At 60.4% G+C, this 14,809-nt stretch overlaps 2 protein-coding genes and 1 non-coding gene across 6 annotated transcripts in view; 1 reads left to right on the top strand and 2 right to left on the bottom strand.

Annotated features, from left to right (window-relative positions):
- The window catches only part of TIMP2 (TIMP metallopeptidase inhibitor 2), a 46,042-nt gene that overhangs the window by 13,513 nt on the left and 17,720 nt on the right, over positions 1-14,809 (bottom strand). The window contains exon 1 of one of the 4 annotated variants that reach the window (XM_013989846.2): positions 12,354-12,387. In XM_013989846.2, the coding sequence (XP_013845300.1) occupies positions 12,354-12,372 (19 nt within the window). In that variant the 5' untranslated portion in view covers positions 12,373-12,387. 4 annotated transcript variants of the gene reach the window in all.
- Positions 6,683-6,754, top strand: TRNAE-UUC. Its single transcript has one exon. It is a non-coding gene; the product is annotated as a tRNA-Glu (tRNA).
- Positions 12,525-14,525, bottom strand: CEP295NL (CEP295 N-terminal like). Its single transcript, XM_021066520.1, has one exon. It carries the CDS (start codon positions 14,363-14,365, stop codon positions 12,704-12,706), a length of 1,662 nt encoding a protein of 553 aa, XP_020922179.1. The 5' UTR covers positions 14,366-14,525; the 3' UTR covers positions 12,525-12,703.

Genomic DNA, 14,809 nt, shown 5'->3' with positions numbered 1-14,809 from the left:
TGCGAAGCAAAGACACGGCAGTGAGCTGGGTCCCAGAGAGGCCGGCCTGGCGCTGGGGAGAAGCGGGGGCAGCAGGGGGTGGGAGGCCAGAGGCGGGATGCCCCAGCCCGGGCACGGGCGGACCCATCCACTGAGATGCAGAGGCCGGGGGACCGGCAGCGAAGCCAGAACCCTCAGCTGACAGGGCCCAGACGGGGGCTGCTGAGGCCTCCCGGGCTTGAACCAAGCTTGCTGCTGAGGGCAGGCTTGGGTCCTTCGGGGCTTTTCTTCTTTCTCTCCAATGTGTATGGAGCGGTCGCTGGGGAAGCAGATAAGCGAGCTGACCGCCCTGCAATCCCAATCCCGCGGTTAAGGACGTCGAGTCCCCCGACCCCCACCGCCAGCGCCCACTGGGCTTTTTCAGGCTGAAGGCAGCGGGGGAGTTACCCTCCTACAAGAGGGGGTCTCACACCTAAAAGGTCTACCCTGCCTGCCTCCTGATCTGTCCAAATTGTGTCCCTGAGGACACACCCTGTGGACCCTTTGCAGTGCCACACGTCAGGGGCTCGGCAGAGGAAGGGGCGGGGCATCGGATGGGGGGAGCCGTCCAAGGACACCGCCGGCCAACGGCGGGGCAGGGCAAGAGGCCTTGGAAAGAGGACAAGCAGAAAGAAGCATGATCCCAGACCTTGACATGAGGTGAAGGAAAGGGAAAGAAGTCAGGCTGGGAAGGTTCCGGAATGGTCCCTGAGGCCTGAGGCTGCTCGCGGGCCATGCGCCCAGGGCTTCCTGCTGGCAATTAAGCTGGGACTCTGCTCCACCCCGTGACCTGCGGTTGTGAACCAGCCATTCAGGCTGTCACCAGGGCAGCACCCTCCCTTTTTCCATTTCAAGGCTTATCAGCTGGTGGCAGGGCCTGTTTTAATGGCTTTAAAAGCTTTGTCCTCCAAGATTCAGCAGTTCAGGGTCCAGCTAGAAGAGCATCACGTGAGTGCGGGTGTGAGCAAAATAGAGAAATAAGAAGCAGACAGCCACCGGCCGGAGGAGCCTCCCTCCTCCACCCCCCAGGGGCAGCTCAAATCAGAGCTCCTGGCTGGCCTTCCCCAGAAGGCAAGGGGGCCCGGGCACGAGGCTCCCCACCTGCACCCATCCCCTGGACCCCAGGATGGCCTCTGGACCCCAACCTGGCCCCAGAGTCTCACACCACAGCCCCGGCGCTCCACCCAGGCCCAAACCCATCCTATTTCTTCTTCCGTCGGAGCTGAGTCATGACAGGCCGAGGCCGCAGGTTCCTGTTTCCCAGGCTGAGCCAGGCCCCGGGTGACAAAGCCACATCTAGGAAATGCCAGCTGGTAGACCACCCCAGAACAGAGGGCCTTGCCCCAGGTAGGTCAACCTGTTCCCAGCCTCTCTCCCCACCCCCCATCTCCCCCACCCCTACCCCCACACGTTATCTTTTCATGGTCACGTCCCTTCCAGCTCAGACATCGTCCCTAGCAGCCCACTGACCTTGTCTAGAACACAAGACCCTTTGCAACCTGGCACCAGCCAGTGACTTTTTCAGCTGCCCTGGTGCCTGCCCCACGCCGCTCTTGCTGTTCCGCCCAGTCCATAATCCTCCCTGAACCTGCCCAAAGGTGTCCATACCCCTAGGCAGGCAAGCTTCTTCCGATCTGAATGTCACCTCCCCCTCTCTGCCTAGAGAACTTCTATTCATCCTTCAAGACCCAGCTGAAACAGCCCTTCCCTATCTTCCCTCTGGGAAATCCTGCCCCGCCCCTGCAGCCCTCGGTATATTCCGCACTTCTGGCCCATTCCGCTGTAAACAGCTGCGCCCTGTGTGCTCAGGGCCCTGGGAGCTTCTAACAGGCAGCAGCTACGTTCTAAGCACAGAAGAGTTGGTGCTGTTTGCTGAGCTGAACCTGAGCTACCTGGATGGCAGCACAGGTGAGGTTGGTCTTTGGCCCCTCTTACGACCTACCTGATCCGTACCTCATTGCAATGCTGTACAAATAAGTGTTTCTGCAAATCAGTAGACATCAGAATAGCCCCGTCATAAGTCTGCTCTTCACAGTGTGGACTCAGCTCAGGCTCTCCAACGAAGCAGTAACTCCAAAGAGAAAACAGTTCTGGAAGCAGCAATGCTGCCAGATTTTACTACAAGACACCCAATTCTGCATTCTTTTGGGGACTTTTTTTTTTCCCCCGTCTTTTTGCCTCTCCTAGGGCTGCTCCCGTGGCATAGGTTCCCGAGGCATATGGAGGGGGTCGAATTGGAGCTGCTGCCACCGGCCTACGCCAGAGCCACAGCAACGCAGGATCCGAGCCGCGTCTGCCACCTACACCACAGCTCACGGCAACGCCAGATCATTAACCCACTGAGCAAAGCCAGGGACCGAACCCGCAACCTCATGGTTCCTAGTCGGATTCGTTAACCACTGCGCCACGATGGGAACCCCTCTTTTGGGGACTTTTGGCACTGCTTTTCAGAGGGCCAGCACTCTGCACAACATTACCGTGTAATAGGCGCTCGGTAAACACACTGATGGTCTCCGAAAAGCAGCAAACACCGCCCCCAAACAGCCAAGTCTCCATTCCGTTCCCCGCATTAAGGTCCAGCTATAAAGGCTGCTGAGGCTCCCAGGCAGTCCGGGTCCTTATTCCGAGGGGCAGCATGAGGGCTGCATCCTGCTGGAGCCCCTCCCCGCTGTGGGTCTCAGGGAAGTTCCTGGGACTCAGTTGCTCACGTCTGAAGTGGAGACACCCGGCCAGTACCTGCCCCGCGTCGGGGTGTGGGGGGATTAAGAGGCTGGGACATGTGACATGCAGTTTCTGGTTCACCACGCACATGAGCTCAGGGCAGAACAAAAGGAGAGGGGTGGGGTGAATTCTCCCACTCCTCAAGGCAAGGCCTTAGGAAGCTGCCCCACGTCCACCGCTCAGGCCCAGAGAGCCCATCCCAGGCAGCATGGATCCCGGGTCCGAGTCTGACGTGAGTGCTTGGGGCTACAGACCACACGCTTGCCAGGACAGAAGAGATTGGTGGAATCCAGGGTCCAGAGTTAAGACGAGAAGGTTCACTGGCCCTGGGCTCCCAGCTGCCTACAGGGGAGTGGGGGATGGGGTGGGGGAGACTCTCCAGCTGGGCTCGTCCACACAGGACAGGCGTTCAGATTCTTTGGGGGTCTTTGAACTCTGGGAAGGAATCTCAACGTTTTATAAAATGAGACAGAATGTGAAGGAAGAAGTGAGAAGACAGAAAAGAAGGACCAGTCCTATGGAAACCTTCCCCAAAGCGTCCCCCTCCTCCAGCCTTGGAGGTGCTGTCCACACACCTGTCTGCGTGGGTGGGAGGGAGCCGCTCTGCTGACCGGGAAGCGGGGAGGGGACAGCAGCAAAGGCATTCATCACAGCCAATGGATCCCACGGGCAAGCGACAGAGAGGAGACAGGTGCGGGGGCCCCGCGAGGGAGGGCGCGCCGGGGCAGCATCGCGGTGGAGCCCAGCCGGCTCCGCATCCCGACCCTCAGCTTTCTGCCCGGCACAGCCTGAGTGGGGACTGCCTGCCAGGCCGAGCTCAGCGCTCCAAATGGGGCCGCCTTTCAAGTTCAAACCCTCCTGTTGCCCAAAGGCGGAGAGGGGCAAGGGGTGGAGGGCCTTCAGCAACAGAGCTTGAAGCCTCCAAGGAGCACCCAACCTGGGCAAGACAGACGACGGACAGGAAAACGGAGACACACACTGTTTCCCAGCGCCAGCGGCGGGCAGAGGAGGCGGCAAGCAGAGGTCTCCAGAAATGCATGTCCTGCTCCCGGCGCGATGGGCCTCAGCCCCAGCTCCTTGCTGGAGGCCACTGGACTGGGCTGCCGGAGTTCCCGCTGTGGTGCAATGGGATGGCGGGTCTTAGGAGCGCTAGGCCGCAGGTCTGATCCCCCGCCCAGCATGTCACAGTGGGTCGAACATCTGGCATTGCCGCAACTGCGGCTTAGGTTGCAACTGCAGCTCGGATCTGTTTCCTGGCCTGGAAACTCCATGTGTGGGGAAGCCAAAAAAAAAAAAAAAAAAAGGACAGGGCTGGGGAGAAGAAAGAGACCCAAAGAATCCAGGAAGAAATTAAACTCGAGACCCGGGCTCGTGTGTAGCAACAGCCCAACATGCTGGGCCTGGTGTCTGGTCCTGGGGTGGGGGGTTGGCCCGCGTCCCGTCCACCCCCACGAGTGGGCAGCCCTGCTCCACCACCCCGCCCCTCGGGAACCAGAGGCGACAGAGGGAGGGAGAGTCTGTAGAAAGATGCCTGTTGTAACCACTTGGCACCCAAAAAATGACGGCCTCTCCCTGGGCCGCTCAGATTTTGTTTTTTCTCCCTTCTTTTCTGCCGTTAACGCGACATCTGGGTTTGAGATCCAGGGTGATACACTGGCTGATGAATTCACCGCCAGATGTTGGCTACTGGAACGTACAACCATGGACTTAATTCAAAGCACACGCAACCGCAGGGCCCCCGCCCCCGCCCCCCAGGCCGTGGACACCACACGACGTCGATGTCACTTCCCCTGCTCGGAGCCTGCAAAAACAACCCTCGGTCCGCCCAGCCAGATCTGGGATGGAAAAGAACGGGGTGGGTGGAAAGTCGAGGTCGTGGCCGATGAGCCAAGGAACACAGGCTGCGTTCAGACCCGGAGCGATGACGACAGCCCAGCAGAGCCCGAGGACCGCACCTCCGTCCCGGGGGGCGGGGGCCTGCAGGAGACCTCGGGGGTCGTCGGCACACACCGAGGCCGAGGTCAGGGCCAGGGCTGGTCGGGAGGAGCAGCACACGCACCAGCCCAGGCGGACTCAAGCCCGTCTCCCACACCCCACCGACCCCGGAGCCCGCCTGCGCCTGCGGGCTTTACGGGGGAAGCAACGGGAAGAAAGCGAGCCTAGCCAGGCCCTGAAAGAGACCGCCTCTCACAGTGAAATAAACTGACCACCTGCCATGGCCCAGCTGCTCTCTGGAGGGGTCCCATAGCCGCACGTATGAATATAGCCTAAGGGACCTTCCCCGACGGGGCCACTTGGAGCTGGGTAAACCCGCAGCCATCAGGACTTCCAGACGCTCCAGGCCTCTTCCCCAGCCCTCAGGGTCCGCCCGGGCAGAGCTCCTAGCTTCGGGACAATCACAGGTCTGCCTGGAGTCCTCAGGACTTGGAAAAACATCCATCTAAATACAAGGTCAAAAGCTGGCCCCGAACCATCTGAGTCTTACGTGTATGCCCTGACTCAGGCTGGCAAGGCTGGCTCGGTGTCACCAGAGGCCACTGCCCCCTCCCAGCCCAGCCCAGGAGCAGCCTCCAGCTCAGCTCTGGGAGGGCTGCCCAGGGAGAGGGCCGTCAGCAGGGACTGTGCCACCCGCTCTTCAATCTTGTGCACGTCTCTGGGAAAGTACCTAGTCCCTTTAGGGGACAAGATCCCAGAGTCACTCACTGCGGGGGAGGGCTTGGGGGACCTCTGACGGGCCAGCACATTCGCCAAAGTCTTTCCTGGCCCCATCAAGAATTGTGGGGGCGCTCTGCCTGCAGTCGGAGCCCCATTTGAGAGCAGTAGCCCCCATACAGTTATGGGGGGGCAGCCCCAGAGGCGCACTGGCAGGGCTCAGATGCAAAGGAGACTACTGCAGCCTGAGCTGCAAACGTCCTCCAAGGGCCCTGGGTCCATTTCCTTGTCTCTGGGAGGAATTACACACCAACCAATCATTTCAGAAGAATTAAAAAGTAACAACTTTGTCGCAGAGGAAACCCAGCCCCGCTTCCTCCAGGCCCGGCTTCTGACCCGCACCCTCCAGGTGTGCTCTGTTCCGCTGGGTAATGTGGGGAGGGCTGGAGGTTTCCACACTTTCGTCCGCACTTTCTGGAGAAAGGGGTGCCACAGGTGTAGACAAGTACGCCTTCAAATCTCAGAGCGACCCAAGTCCTCGCTTAATGCCTGCAGCTACATCCCGAGGCTGCTGCTAGGGATGAGGGTCTCTTGTCCCCTTTCCGGTGGACACAGTGACACTCTGGCTGGTTGACCTGGCCGAGGCCACTACCTTTGGAATTCTTTTTTTTTTTTTTTTTTTTAGGGCCGCACCGAAGGCATATGGAGGTTCCCAGACTAGGAGTCAAATCGGAGCTGTAGCCGCCAGCCTACACCACAGCCAGAGCAACGCCGGATCCGAGCTGCATCTGCGACCTATGCCACGGCTCACAGCAATGCCGTAGCCTTAACCCCCTGAGTGAGACCAGGGATCGAACCCAATCCTCATGGACATTAACCACTGAGCCACCACGGGAACTCCTCTCCTTTGACTTCTGGTGAAGTTGTCCCAAGTCCCGGTTGAGGATGGACTGTGGTGCCTCCACCCCAGACACCATGAACCCAAGTGTGGAGTCAGGAAAGCAAGGGGCGTCCCGTTGCCTGCGTCTACACCCCAGACACACAGCCTGCGCTCTGCCCTATGAAAGCTGTAAGGAAGTGACTGTATTTTTCAGAGCCTGGTCCTGGACGACTGGGGCACTCCTATCTGCCTGCATGTGACTCAGTCAGCTCAGAGGGCTGCGAGGAGCACAGTCAAGACACGACTTTTGCAATGGGGCTGCGTCTGCTTCTTTGGGGGTGAGCGCGAGACCTCACCAGCTAGAGGGGCAGGGGGTGCATGAGCGGTGATTTGGAAACGGGTTGTGGGAGCTCCCTGGTAGTCTAGTGGTTAGGACTCAGTGCTTTCACCACTGGGGCCCGGGTTCAATCCCTGGTCTGGGAACTGAGATTTCACATCAAGTCGCTGCATTGCAGCCGAAAAGGGGGGTGGGCCGTGCTCACACGGCCTGCAGACCACACTGTCGCCCCAGGTTTCCGGGCCACGCCCCTCCCTGCCGAACTGCACGTGGGAATGGGTTTGGCTGAGCAGCCTGGGAGATGTCACAAGGAATGCATGGCGTCAGCGCTGGCCTGGTGCCCGGGAGGCCGAGGGAGCATCCAGCCCCACCTGGCCCTCTGGCCTCACTGTCCACCCAGCCCTCCCCTTCCCGGCTGCCCCTTGGTGGACACCCTCGGGGGTAGTCCCCAGGCTCCCCGCTCTGCTGTCCCCAGCCTCAAGGCCAGGCCCCTTTCGGTCAGGGGCGGAGCAGACCTCCAAGCTCTCCGCTTTCAGGGAAATGAAGTAATTAAAAACAGCCCCGTGATGCCGCAGCGAACCGAGGGCTTCTTCCGTCCCTCAGCAGCTGGGAGAGAGCAGACCCACCCCCCAGGTCCCCCAAACCTCCCCAACCCCAGGAGCCAACAGATGTCCAGAGCAGGGCTGTGCTGTCCAGAGTGAGGGCAAGACTTGGCCACTGCAACTCAGGCCAGGCTCAAAAATGCCTGGAATGACAACTGCTCAGAGCAGAAGTGTTTTTTAGGGAGCTGGGGGTGGTGGGGGGAGGGTGACGGGCGCAGGGCAGACGACAGGAAACAGCAGCGCAGCTCCCGCCCTGGGCCACGCTGCCCACGAGCCCGGTACCTGGGGATCTGCCAGGCCCGCCCAGCGCTGTGCAAGATTCTAGCACATACACGTGAGCTGCTGTCCACTGGATGCCCCGTCTCCATGGAGACCGGCTCTCCCATCTCCATTTCCCGGCCGTTTGCTTCGGTTTGCTTGGGCTCCCTCGGGAGCAGGAGGGCGCTGTCTCTAAGCCGCCTGGCAGCGCAGAGAGGGGCTGCAGCTGTCCGGCTCCCACGCTGCCTCCCGAGCCCCCAGGACCCCTGCCCCACACCCAGCCACCCTCCCTCCCTTCTCCCCGCAGGCCCAGCGGGATCTCATGCCAGAGGCCTTGGTCACGGTCTTCCGAAGCCATGGGCTCGGGCCCTTCCCATTCACGTGCTGCTGAATCATTTGAAAAAAACGCATCCCGCTCCTGGGAGGATTTGCTGAGAACAGTGCGGCTTTGTGGAGGGAGCTGCTGCTCGGCACTTTCTCCGCCAAGACCCCGAGGAGGAGCCAAGCCCAGCCTGCAAACCCCAAGCCTGCAGCCTGGAGCCCAGAGCCCGAGCGGGGGGCAGGAGCAGGGCCAGGGGCAGGGGGAGCCGGGAGAGACACAGACAGGACGTCCAGCCGCCCTGAGACCCCCTCCCCGCCCACAGGCTGAGGACGGGCTACCGGCTCAGAGGCCAAGGGCTCCTGTCCTCCCGCTGCTGCTGGGGGGCTGGGACCTGGGCCAGCTCTCCCTGTCCAGGCCGAGGAGCACATGCTGGGGGGTGGCTCAGGCCCAGTCCGCAGGGACATGCAGTAGCAGTGGCCCTGGCGTGGGACGCTGAGGCCCGGGGCCCGTGGGCTGACCCCCAACCCACAGAGTCGGGATGGAAAGGCTGGAAGCCACGACCCACATGCCCAGCTTCCAAGGTGGGGGGAAGCTGGGAGGGCAGGCTGGGGGGCCCACCCCTCAGTTAGTCCCAGGACCTGCCTTGATAGTAAGACCCCGGTGGCAGCGCGGGGGTGGGGTGGGGGGTGCAGTCGACCCAGGCTCCGTCCCCAGCCTGGGACGCAGGTGGGCTGTGCCATCAACAACTCTCCAGCATGACACCAAGTGGTGGGACAAGAAGCCACCCAGAGCTTGTGGGGGCCGTTGTCACTCACTGGCAGAGGGGCCCCTGCCCACCCCCCAACAACTTTAAAAACCTGTCTTCCCCTTCTTTTATGTATCCGATGTTCTCACACACACACTAGGACCTCACAACTGGCTGGGCAGGGGAGGGGACAAGCGTGATGGCCCTCGGGGCACACGTGGAACACGGGATCGCACGCATCCAGAACCAGTGATGGCCACTGGCGCAGGCCGGGCAGAAGCGGCCCCTGCTGCTATGGCCCCGGCCCTGGTCACACCTGGCCAGCCTGTGCCTGCCTGAGCACGGTGGACCTGTCACCAGTGCTGGTGCCTTTCCCCTCGCAGACCCCGGGGGCAAACAGGGGCCTGCCCCCAGTGGGCCCAGGGCTCACAGGCGGGGCTGAAGGGAAGTAGTGGCCGGGCGATGCAGAGTGAAATAGGAACAGGGGCAGAAGCACAAAACCAGGGGAAAATTCGAGAATTCTCCCTGGGCAAGGGAGCACCCCGGGCGCCCCTGTGGCCTTGTGCGGGACAGGTGGGGAAGGGCAGGGTCTCACCCTGCTGCCAGGGGACGGTGTGGGAGTGGCCATCCGGGCAGAGATGAGTCACCCTCCACCCTGGCTCACCGCCCCTCCCCCACACCTACTCTGAGCGCCAGGGTGGCCAAGAAGGGACGGTCCTCGCCCAGAACACACAGGGCCACAGACACAACCTTTGAAAGTGGAAACAAAAACAACACTCTCAGAGGCAGGCTTGTCCGTCCCTTCATCAGCCTGGCTTTCAGGCCAAGGCGGGAAGCCCTCATCCATCACTCAGGGTCGGGGTCCCCTCGTGGCCACAGCTAAAACCTGGTGACCCTGCAGCACCCCCTCCACCCTCTCAGGCCGGGTGATCCCTCTGCTACAGCAGGAGTTCCTGCTGAGCACCTACGCCAAGGGCTGGGACCCTTCCCTGCAGAGAACCCTCACCCGGCCTGGGGGTGACAGAGCACTCCTGGCCCCAGGACTTTTTTGCTTTTGTTTGTTTTCTAGGGCCACACCCACAGCATATGGAGATTCCCAGGCCAGGGGTCTAATCAGAGCTACAGCTGTCGGCCTCCACCAGAGCCACAGCTACGCAGCATCCGAGCCGCGTCTGCGACCTACGCCGCAGCTCACGGCAATGCCAGCTCCCTAACCCACTGAGCAAGGCCAGGGACGGAACCTGTGTCCTCATGGATGCTAGCCAGATTCGTTAACTGCTGAGCCACGATGGGACCTCTCCCCCAGGACTTTTTCTGATGGAAAAGCCAGACAGCAGACACCTGCAGCAGGGAGATGGAGACGGTGTGAGGTTCCTGCCCTGAGCTACTGATTGCAAAACAAGACCAAGAAAACCTGGGGGATGGCGTCACCACCCCCACAAACGGGCTTGTTTGGGGGGTGTGGTCTGGATGCGTGGGACCCGTGTCCAGCAGCCACTCCACCTTCATCAGCACCCTTCCATCACTGCCTGCCACCCAGGCCACCTGTCACCTCCACCAGAGAGTGCACTACGGTTCCCACGTGTGTTCGCTGCTCACCTCCAGCCAGGGCAGCAGTGCCTGCCGCTCAGTACTTGCAAAGGAAAAAGAGTATAATATCAGCTCAACATTTTCCAGGACCAAAAAAAAAAAAAAAAAAACCGGAAATGGGAAGGGAGGATTGGCATTCCCAGGCCACGTCCGAGCTGTCGTGCGGCCAGAGCACCTCCGGACGCACAGCCTCTGACCCGCGCGCGTCAGGGGCGTGCTCCTCCTTTTGGGAACAGGCACGAAACAGAAGCAGCGACAGAAGCGAGGCTCAGGGAGTCACCTGACAGTGACAGGGATGGAGTAGGCACAGCAGTTGGAGACGTCCCAGTGACGGATCCCAGCTAGAGGGGGAAACCTGGGGGACCTGGGAGTCCGCTGTAAGTGGACAGGTTGCTCAAAAGAGCCATCAGCACAAGGCAGGCTTGCCAGACTAGTGGAAGTGCGAGCACTGCCTCAGGTCGCCGGGTGGGGATGGGACGAGGCCTGCATCCAGGTTCAGACCAAGGGCAGGAGTTTGAGGACCGCCCTTCTGCTGGTCTGCACACACACCTTTCTGGATACCAAGGCGGAGCCACTACTCCCAGAAAGGAAGAGGCGGGCTTTTCCCACGCCCACGCCCCCTGGATGATAAAACGGTAGCCCACAGGATCTTCCTTGGGGCAGAGCTTCTGTGCCTGCCCGCTGGCATCTCTCACAAGCGTCCTATCCAAATACATGTATTTCTTGCCTATCACTTAGTCTCTCGCTGAATTCCTTCTGCACGGCGACATAAAGAACCTGAACCTCGGTTGAGTCCAGACACAGAGGGAATGATTCTAATTTAAAACTGTGGGTTCAAGTCCCAGTGTGGGTTTGGGCTCAGTTCAGGCTGCTAGTACTGTCAGTTTCAATAGGACACGGTGGCAAAAATGACACCTACCTGTGCCACGGATGAGTTAACTGGGTCCAAACCAGCTTCCAAAAGACTTCACGTGACATAATATCCTTTTTATAAGGTTCAAGCACAAGTAAAACCCAACAATATGGGGTGTGTCTGGCTCTGTTGTGACCGCAGGGACAGTCCCCAGGTTGAGCAGGTACTCAACACAGCTAAGGAGGAACGGCAGGCAGTTCCCCCGCGTGGCCCAGCGGTTAAGGAAACCGACCAGTATCCATGAGGACGAGGGTTTGATCCCTGGCCTTGCTCAGTGGGTTGGGGATCCAGCGTTGCCATGAGCTGCGGTGTAGGTCACAGATATGGCTGGATCCCCTGTTGCCATGCCTGTGGCTGTGGTGTAGGCTGGCAGCTCCAGCTCCGATACCCCCCCAGCCTGGGAACTTGCATCTGCTGTGGGTGCGGCCCTAAAAAAAAGGAAGGAAAGAAAAGAAGAGGGAAGTGGCACAGATAAAGCTGGTTTGCAGCACATCTCCCAGACTTTAGGTTTGGGTGGTGAATTGTTCGCTGTATTGTCTACAAACCATATCCTAAAAAAAGCCACTAACGGACCCATGATGGCTGCGTGTCATGACCAAAGAGGGTAGACTCCACTCAGTGCAGCTGAGGTCCTTGGAGGGAGGGAGGGAGCCTCTCCTTGAAGTGCTGGTCCAGGTGTCGGCTGACATCCGGCCGAAGCCTGCCTACCACCCATCTTTGTACATAAAGTCTTGCTGGAACTCGGTCGGTCGCATCCAGGCGTGACGTGCTGTCCGCGGCTGCTCTCCAGCTCCCGTGTGGCCGGAAAAGCCTGACGTGTTTACTGCAGCTCTTTGCAGAACGACTGGTCCCCCCATCCCAATCCTTAAGTGTACAACTGCCAGATAAAAACCCACCCAGTCCAGAGTCTCCCCAGCTGCAGGGCGTGCTGGGTCCTAAGTAAAGCCGAAGGGTTAGGAGGCCACCCAGACCCCACGTCCCCACCCCCAGCCCCAGAAGGAACCCTGTCTGCAGGGCTGGGTCCCCAGAACCACTTCCCCTTTCTTCTCTTCCCTCTTCTTGCTCCCACCCCCTCCCTCCCCCGCCCCCTCCCTCCCCGCTTTTTAACGTTAAAGTTACAAGAATGTCACTAAGGGATAGCCTATTAAATGATGTTGCTTTGAAGGACTGGGAGATTTTTCCCTCAACCTCGCCATTTAATGTCTCAGCCGGTGGCTCAGCAACAAATGATGTATCTTTTGAAATCGTGCCTGTCTGACCCTGGATACCCCTAAAAGTCCAGGGCTTACTTGGCTGAAACATCTGAAGGACTTACATGCACCTGGAGTTTCCATCTAGGCCTGTGGCACACGAATGCCGCCTCAGCTCCAGGACGCACCTCTGCGCGACCCTGGCCAGGCCCTGTCCCGGGCCCCACACGGGTTCCTGTTTTCCTGCTGAGGTGCCTCCCTGGACGGGACTGAGTTTTAAAAGCAAGATTGGGAAAAGGTACAATTCCTGCAAAGGGACTCCCTCCAAAGGACAGGATGACGCCTGGTGGACCTTTTAAAGAGGCCACTGGTTTCTGAGCAGACGACGCCAATTCAACCACACAGATTTGGGTATCAGTTCCGGCAGAACACCCAGGCATCAGTGATGTATTTACCACAGGCAGGACTCTCGCTTTTAACACAGTCCCTGGAACGCTTGCAAGCGTTTCCTGGCTTCTTCAAGAAATTGCTTGTGCAACTTGTTTTGCTCTAGAATTTGCTGTTGAAGGTCACGGATCACCTGACTGTGGCTGTCACCATCGACGATGCTGGCCGAGGGAGAAACGGGGCTGCAGTCATAGTCTCCTTCTGTCTCCCCGTCCGCAGGGGAGTCAGGCTTCAGGTGAACCAGACGAGCTGGTCTCTGCTCTGTCTCGTCTTCCAGCTCTGTCTGGAGGTCGGCGGCCCCCAAGCTTGGCTTGGGGTGTTGGATTTGCTCGAGCCAGTCCAGCTGCTCTGGTCTTCTCTGCCCCGTCTGCATCTCCTGCCCCTGCCTCGATGCCATCGAGCTCACTCTGCCTGCCTGTTCTTGCGGCTGAGGCTGCAGGGGGCCCTGTGCCAGCACGTCTGGTCTCGGGGGCGCCTGTCCAGATTCCGGGCTGCAGGAGAGCAGGGTCTTCTCGCCGGTACACGTGCCTGCCCCGGGAGACCAGAGTCTCCTCTCATTCTTCATCAGGCCCTTGGCCATCCTGTGGTACTCCTGGCTCTCCAGCTTGCTTAGTAACTTCTCCAGGCTGGTTCTGGATGGCAACAGGTGGGCGTCCAGCGCCACTGGACTCGTGGGTTCCCCGGCAGGCACCACGTCTGTCTGGGCATCTCTTGCGTCCTTCTCTCTCTGGCTCTCCCTTCTTGGTGTCTGCATCTCCAAGAAGCCCTGCTCTTCACTGGGGCTCCGGTTCGTCCCAGGCTTGGGGTCCAGGTGCAAGTTCAGGTGTCTTTTCAGCTTCCTGTTTGTATTAAACAACGCTTCGAAGGCAAACTCCAGCTCTCTCTGCCACCTGCTCTTGTCACTGAGCTTCCCGGGCGGCGAGGCCCCCCTTCTGGGGTTGGCGCCAACTGGCCACAGCTGTTCCTGGTCGTCAGCTTTGCCCTTGGGACTCTGATCCAGACCGTTGTGCTTCGGGCCTTGAACTAGACAAGCCGCCTTCCCCGGCTGCCTCCTGCCCCCCTGGGCCGCCTCCTTCTCCCTCTCCTCCAGGCGTCTGATCTCCCCCATGTCCGTCCGCCTGCTCAGCCCAGGGTCCGGGGGGCGGCGGCCCCCTCCAGTCTTCACGGAAAGCACTCGTTTTCCTTTATTTCTCTCTGGGGGGCTTGGGGGAGGAGGAATTGGGCCCGCAGGCCTGGAGGCTCCCTCCCACTCCTGGTCCCCTGCTCTCCTCCGGGACGTGGCGCACCAAGGCTGCCGAGGCGCCAGCCCTTTCCTGGGACCCTTCTCTTGCTGCACGGCTGCTCTGTGCTTCCTCCTGGCCCTGGGCGGCCCGGCTGCCCTGTGCGGGGCCGAGCCCTCCGAGTCAGGGGCACGGTCCTCGGCCCATCCGCCCCCGAGCCCCGACAGACAGGCTACGCACAGCCTCTCCAGGCCTCGGCCTCGCTGGTCTGGGGCCTCCCGCCACCCTGCCTTCAACTCCTCGGCCAAGCGCCACAGCAGCTGGCTCTGCGGCTGCTCGAGGTCCTGTCCTCTCTGCAGCGGCTGATCTTCCTCTCGGGCCTGCAGCAATTTCTGCTTCTGCCTCAAAAGCAGGGCTTCGTTGTCAGGACCGGGGCTCCGCGGAGCAGCGCTCTCCGCGTTCCTCTTCATGTTGGGGGCCTTTGCAGACACTGGTTTTGGGGGGAAGGTGGTGGGAGCCACGAGCGGACTTCAAGGACACTGGGGGCCGGGGAGCCACGGCTCTTCCACGTCAAGCCCCCCAGGCAGGAAGATGCAGGCGCTGCCGGGAGCGTCCGGAGGAGCGCGAGCCCTGGAGACAAGGCACAGGGTGCTAAGCGCCGGACGGGCGCCAAGACTCGTCCTTCTGGACCACTCTCCTGGTGCCCACCCCAGACGCCTGTCCCCAGGCTCCCAATTTCTGCCTCACTCTCTTCAACAACACCCGAGGGGCAGCTGTTCCCCATAGGGTGTGGTTTTGCCGCCCCGAGGGCCATGTGGCCACGTCTGGGGACATTTTGGTTGTCACAACTGGAGAGAGGGGTGCTTCAGGCTTCTGGCGGGTGGGGGCCCGGAGGCTGCAAGACATCATGCAAC

This window comes from Sus scrofa, chromosome 12 (genome assembly GCF_000003025.6).
Source record: "Sus scrofa isolate TJ Tabasco breed Duroc chromosome 12, Sscrofa11.1, whole genome shotgun sequence".
Classification (NCBI taxonomy): Eukaryota; Metazoa; Chordata; class Mammalia; order Artiodactyla; family Suidae; genus Sus; species Sus scrofa.
The sequence above is the reverse complement of the archived record's forward strand: the minus strand, read 5'-3'. Positions and strand labels throughout refer to the sequence as shown.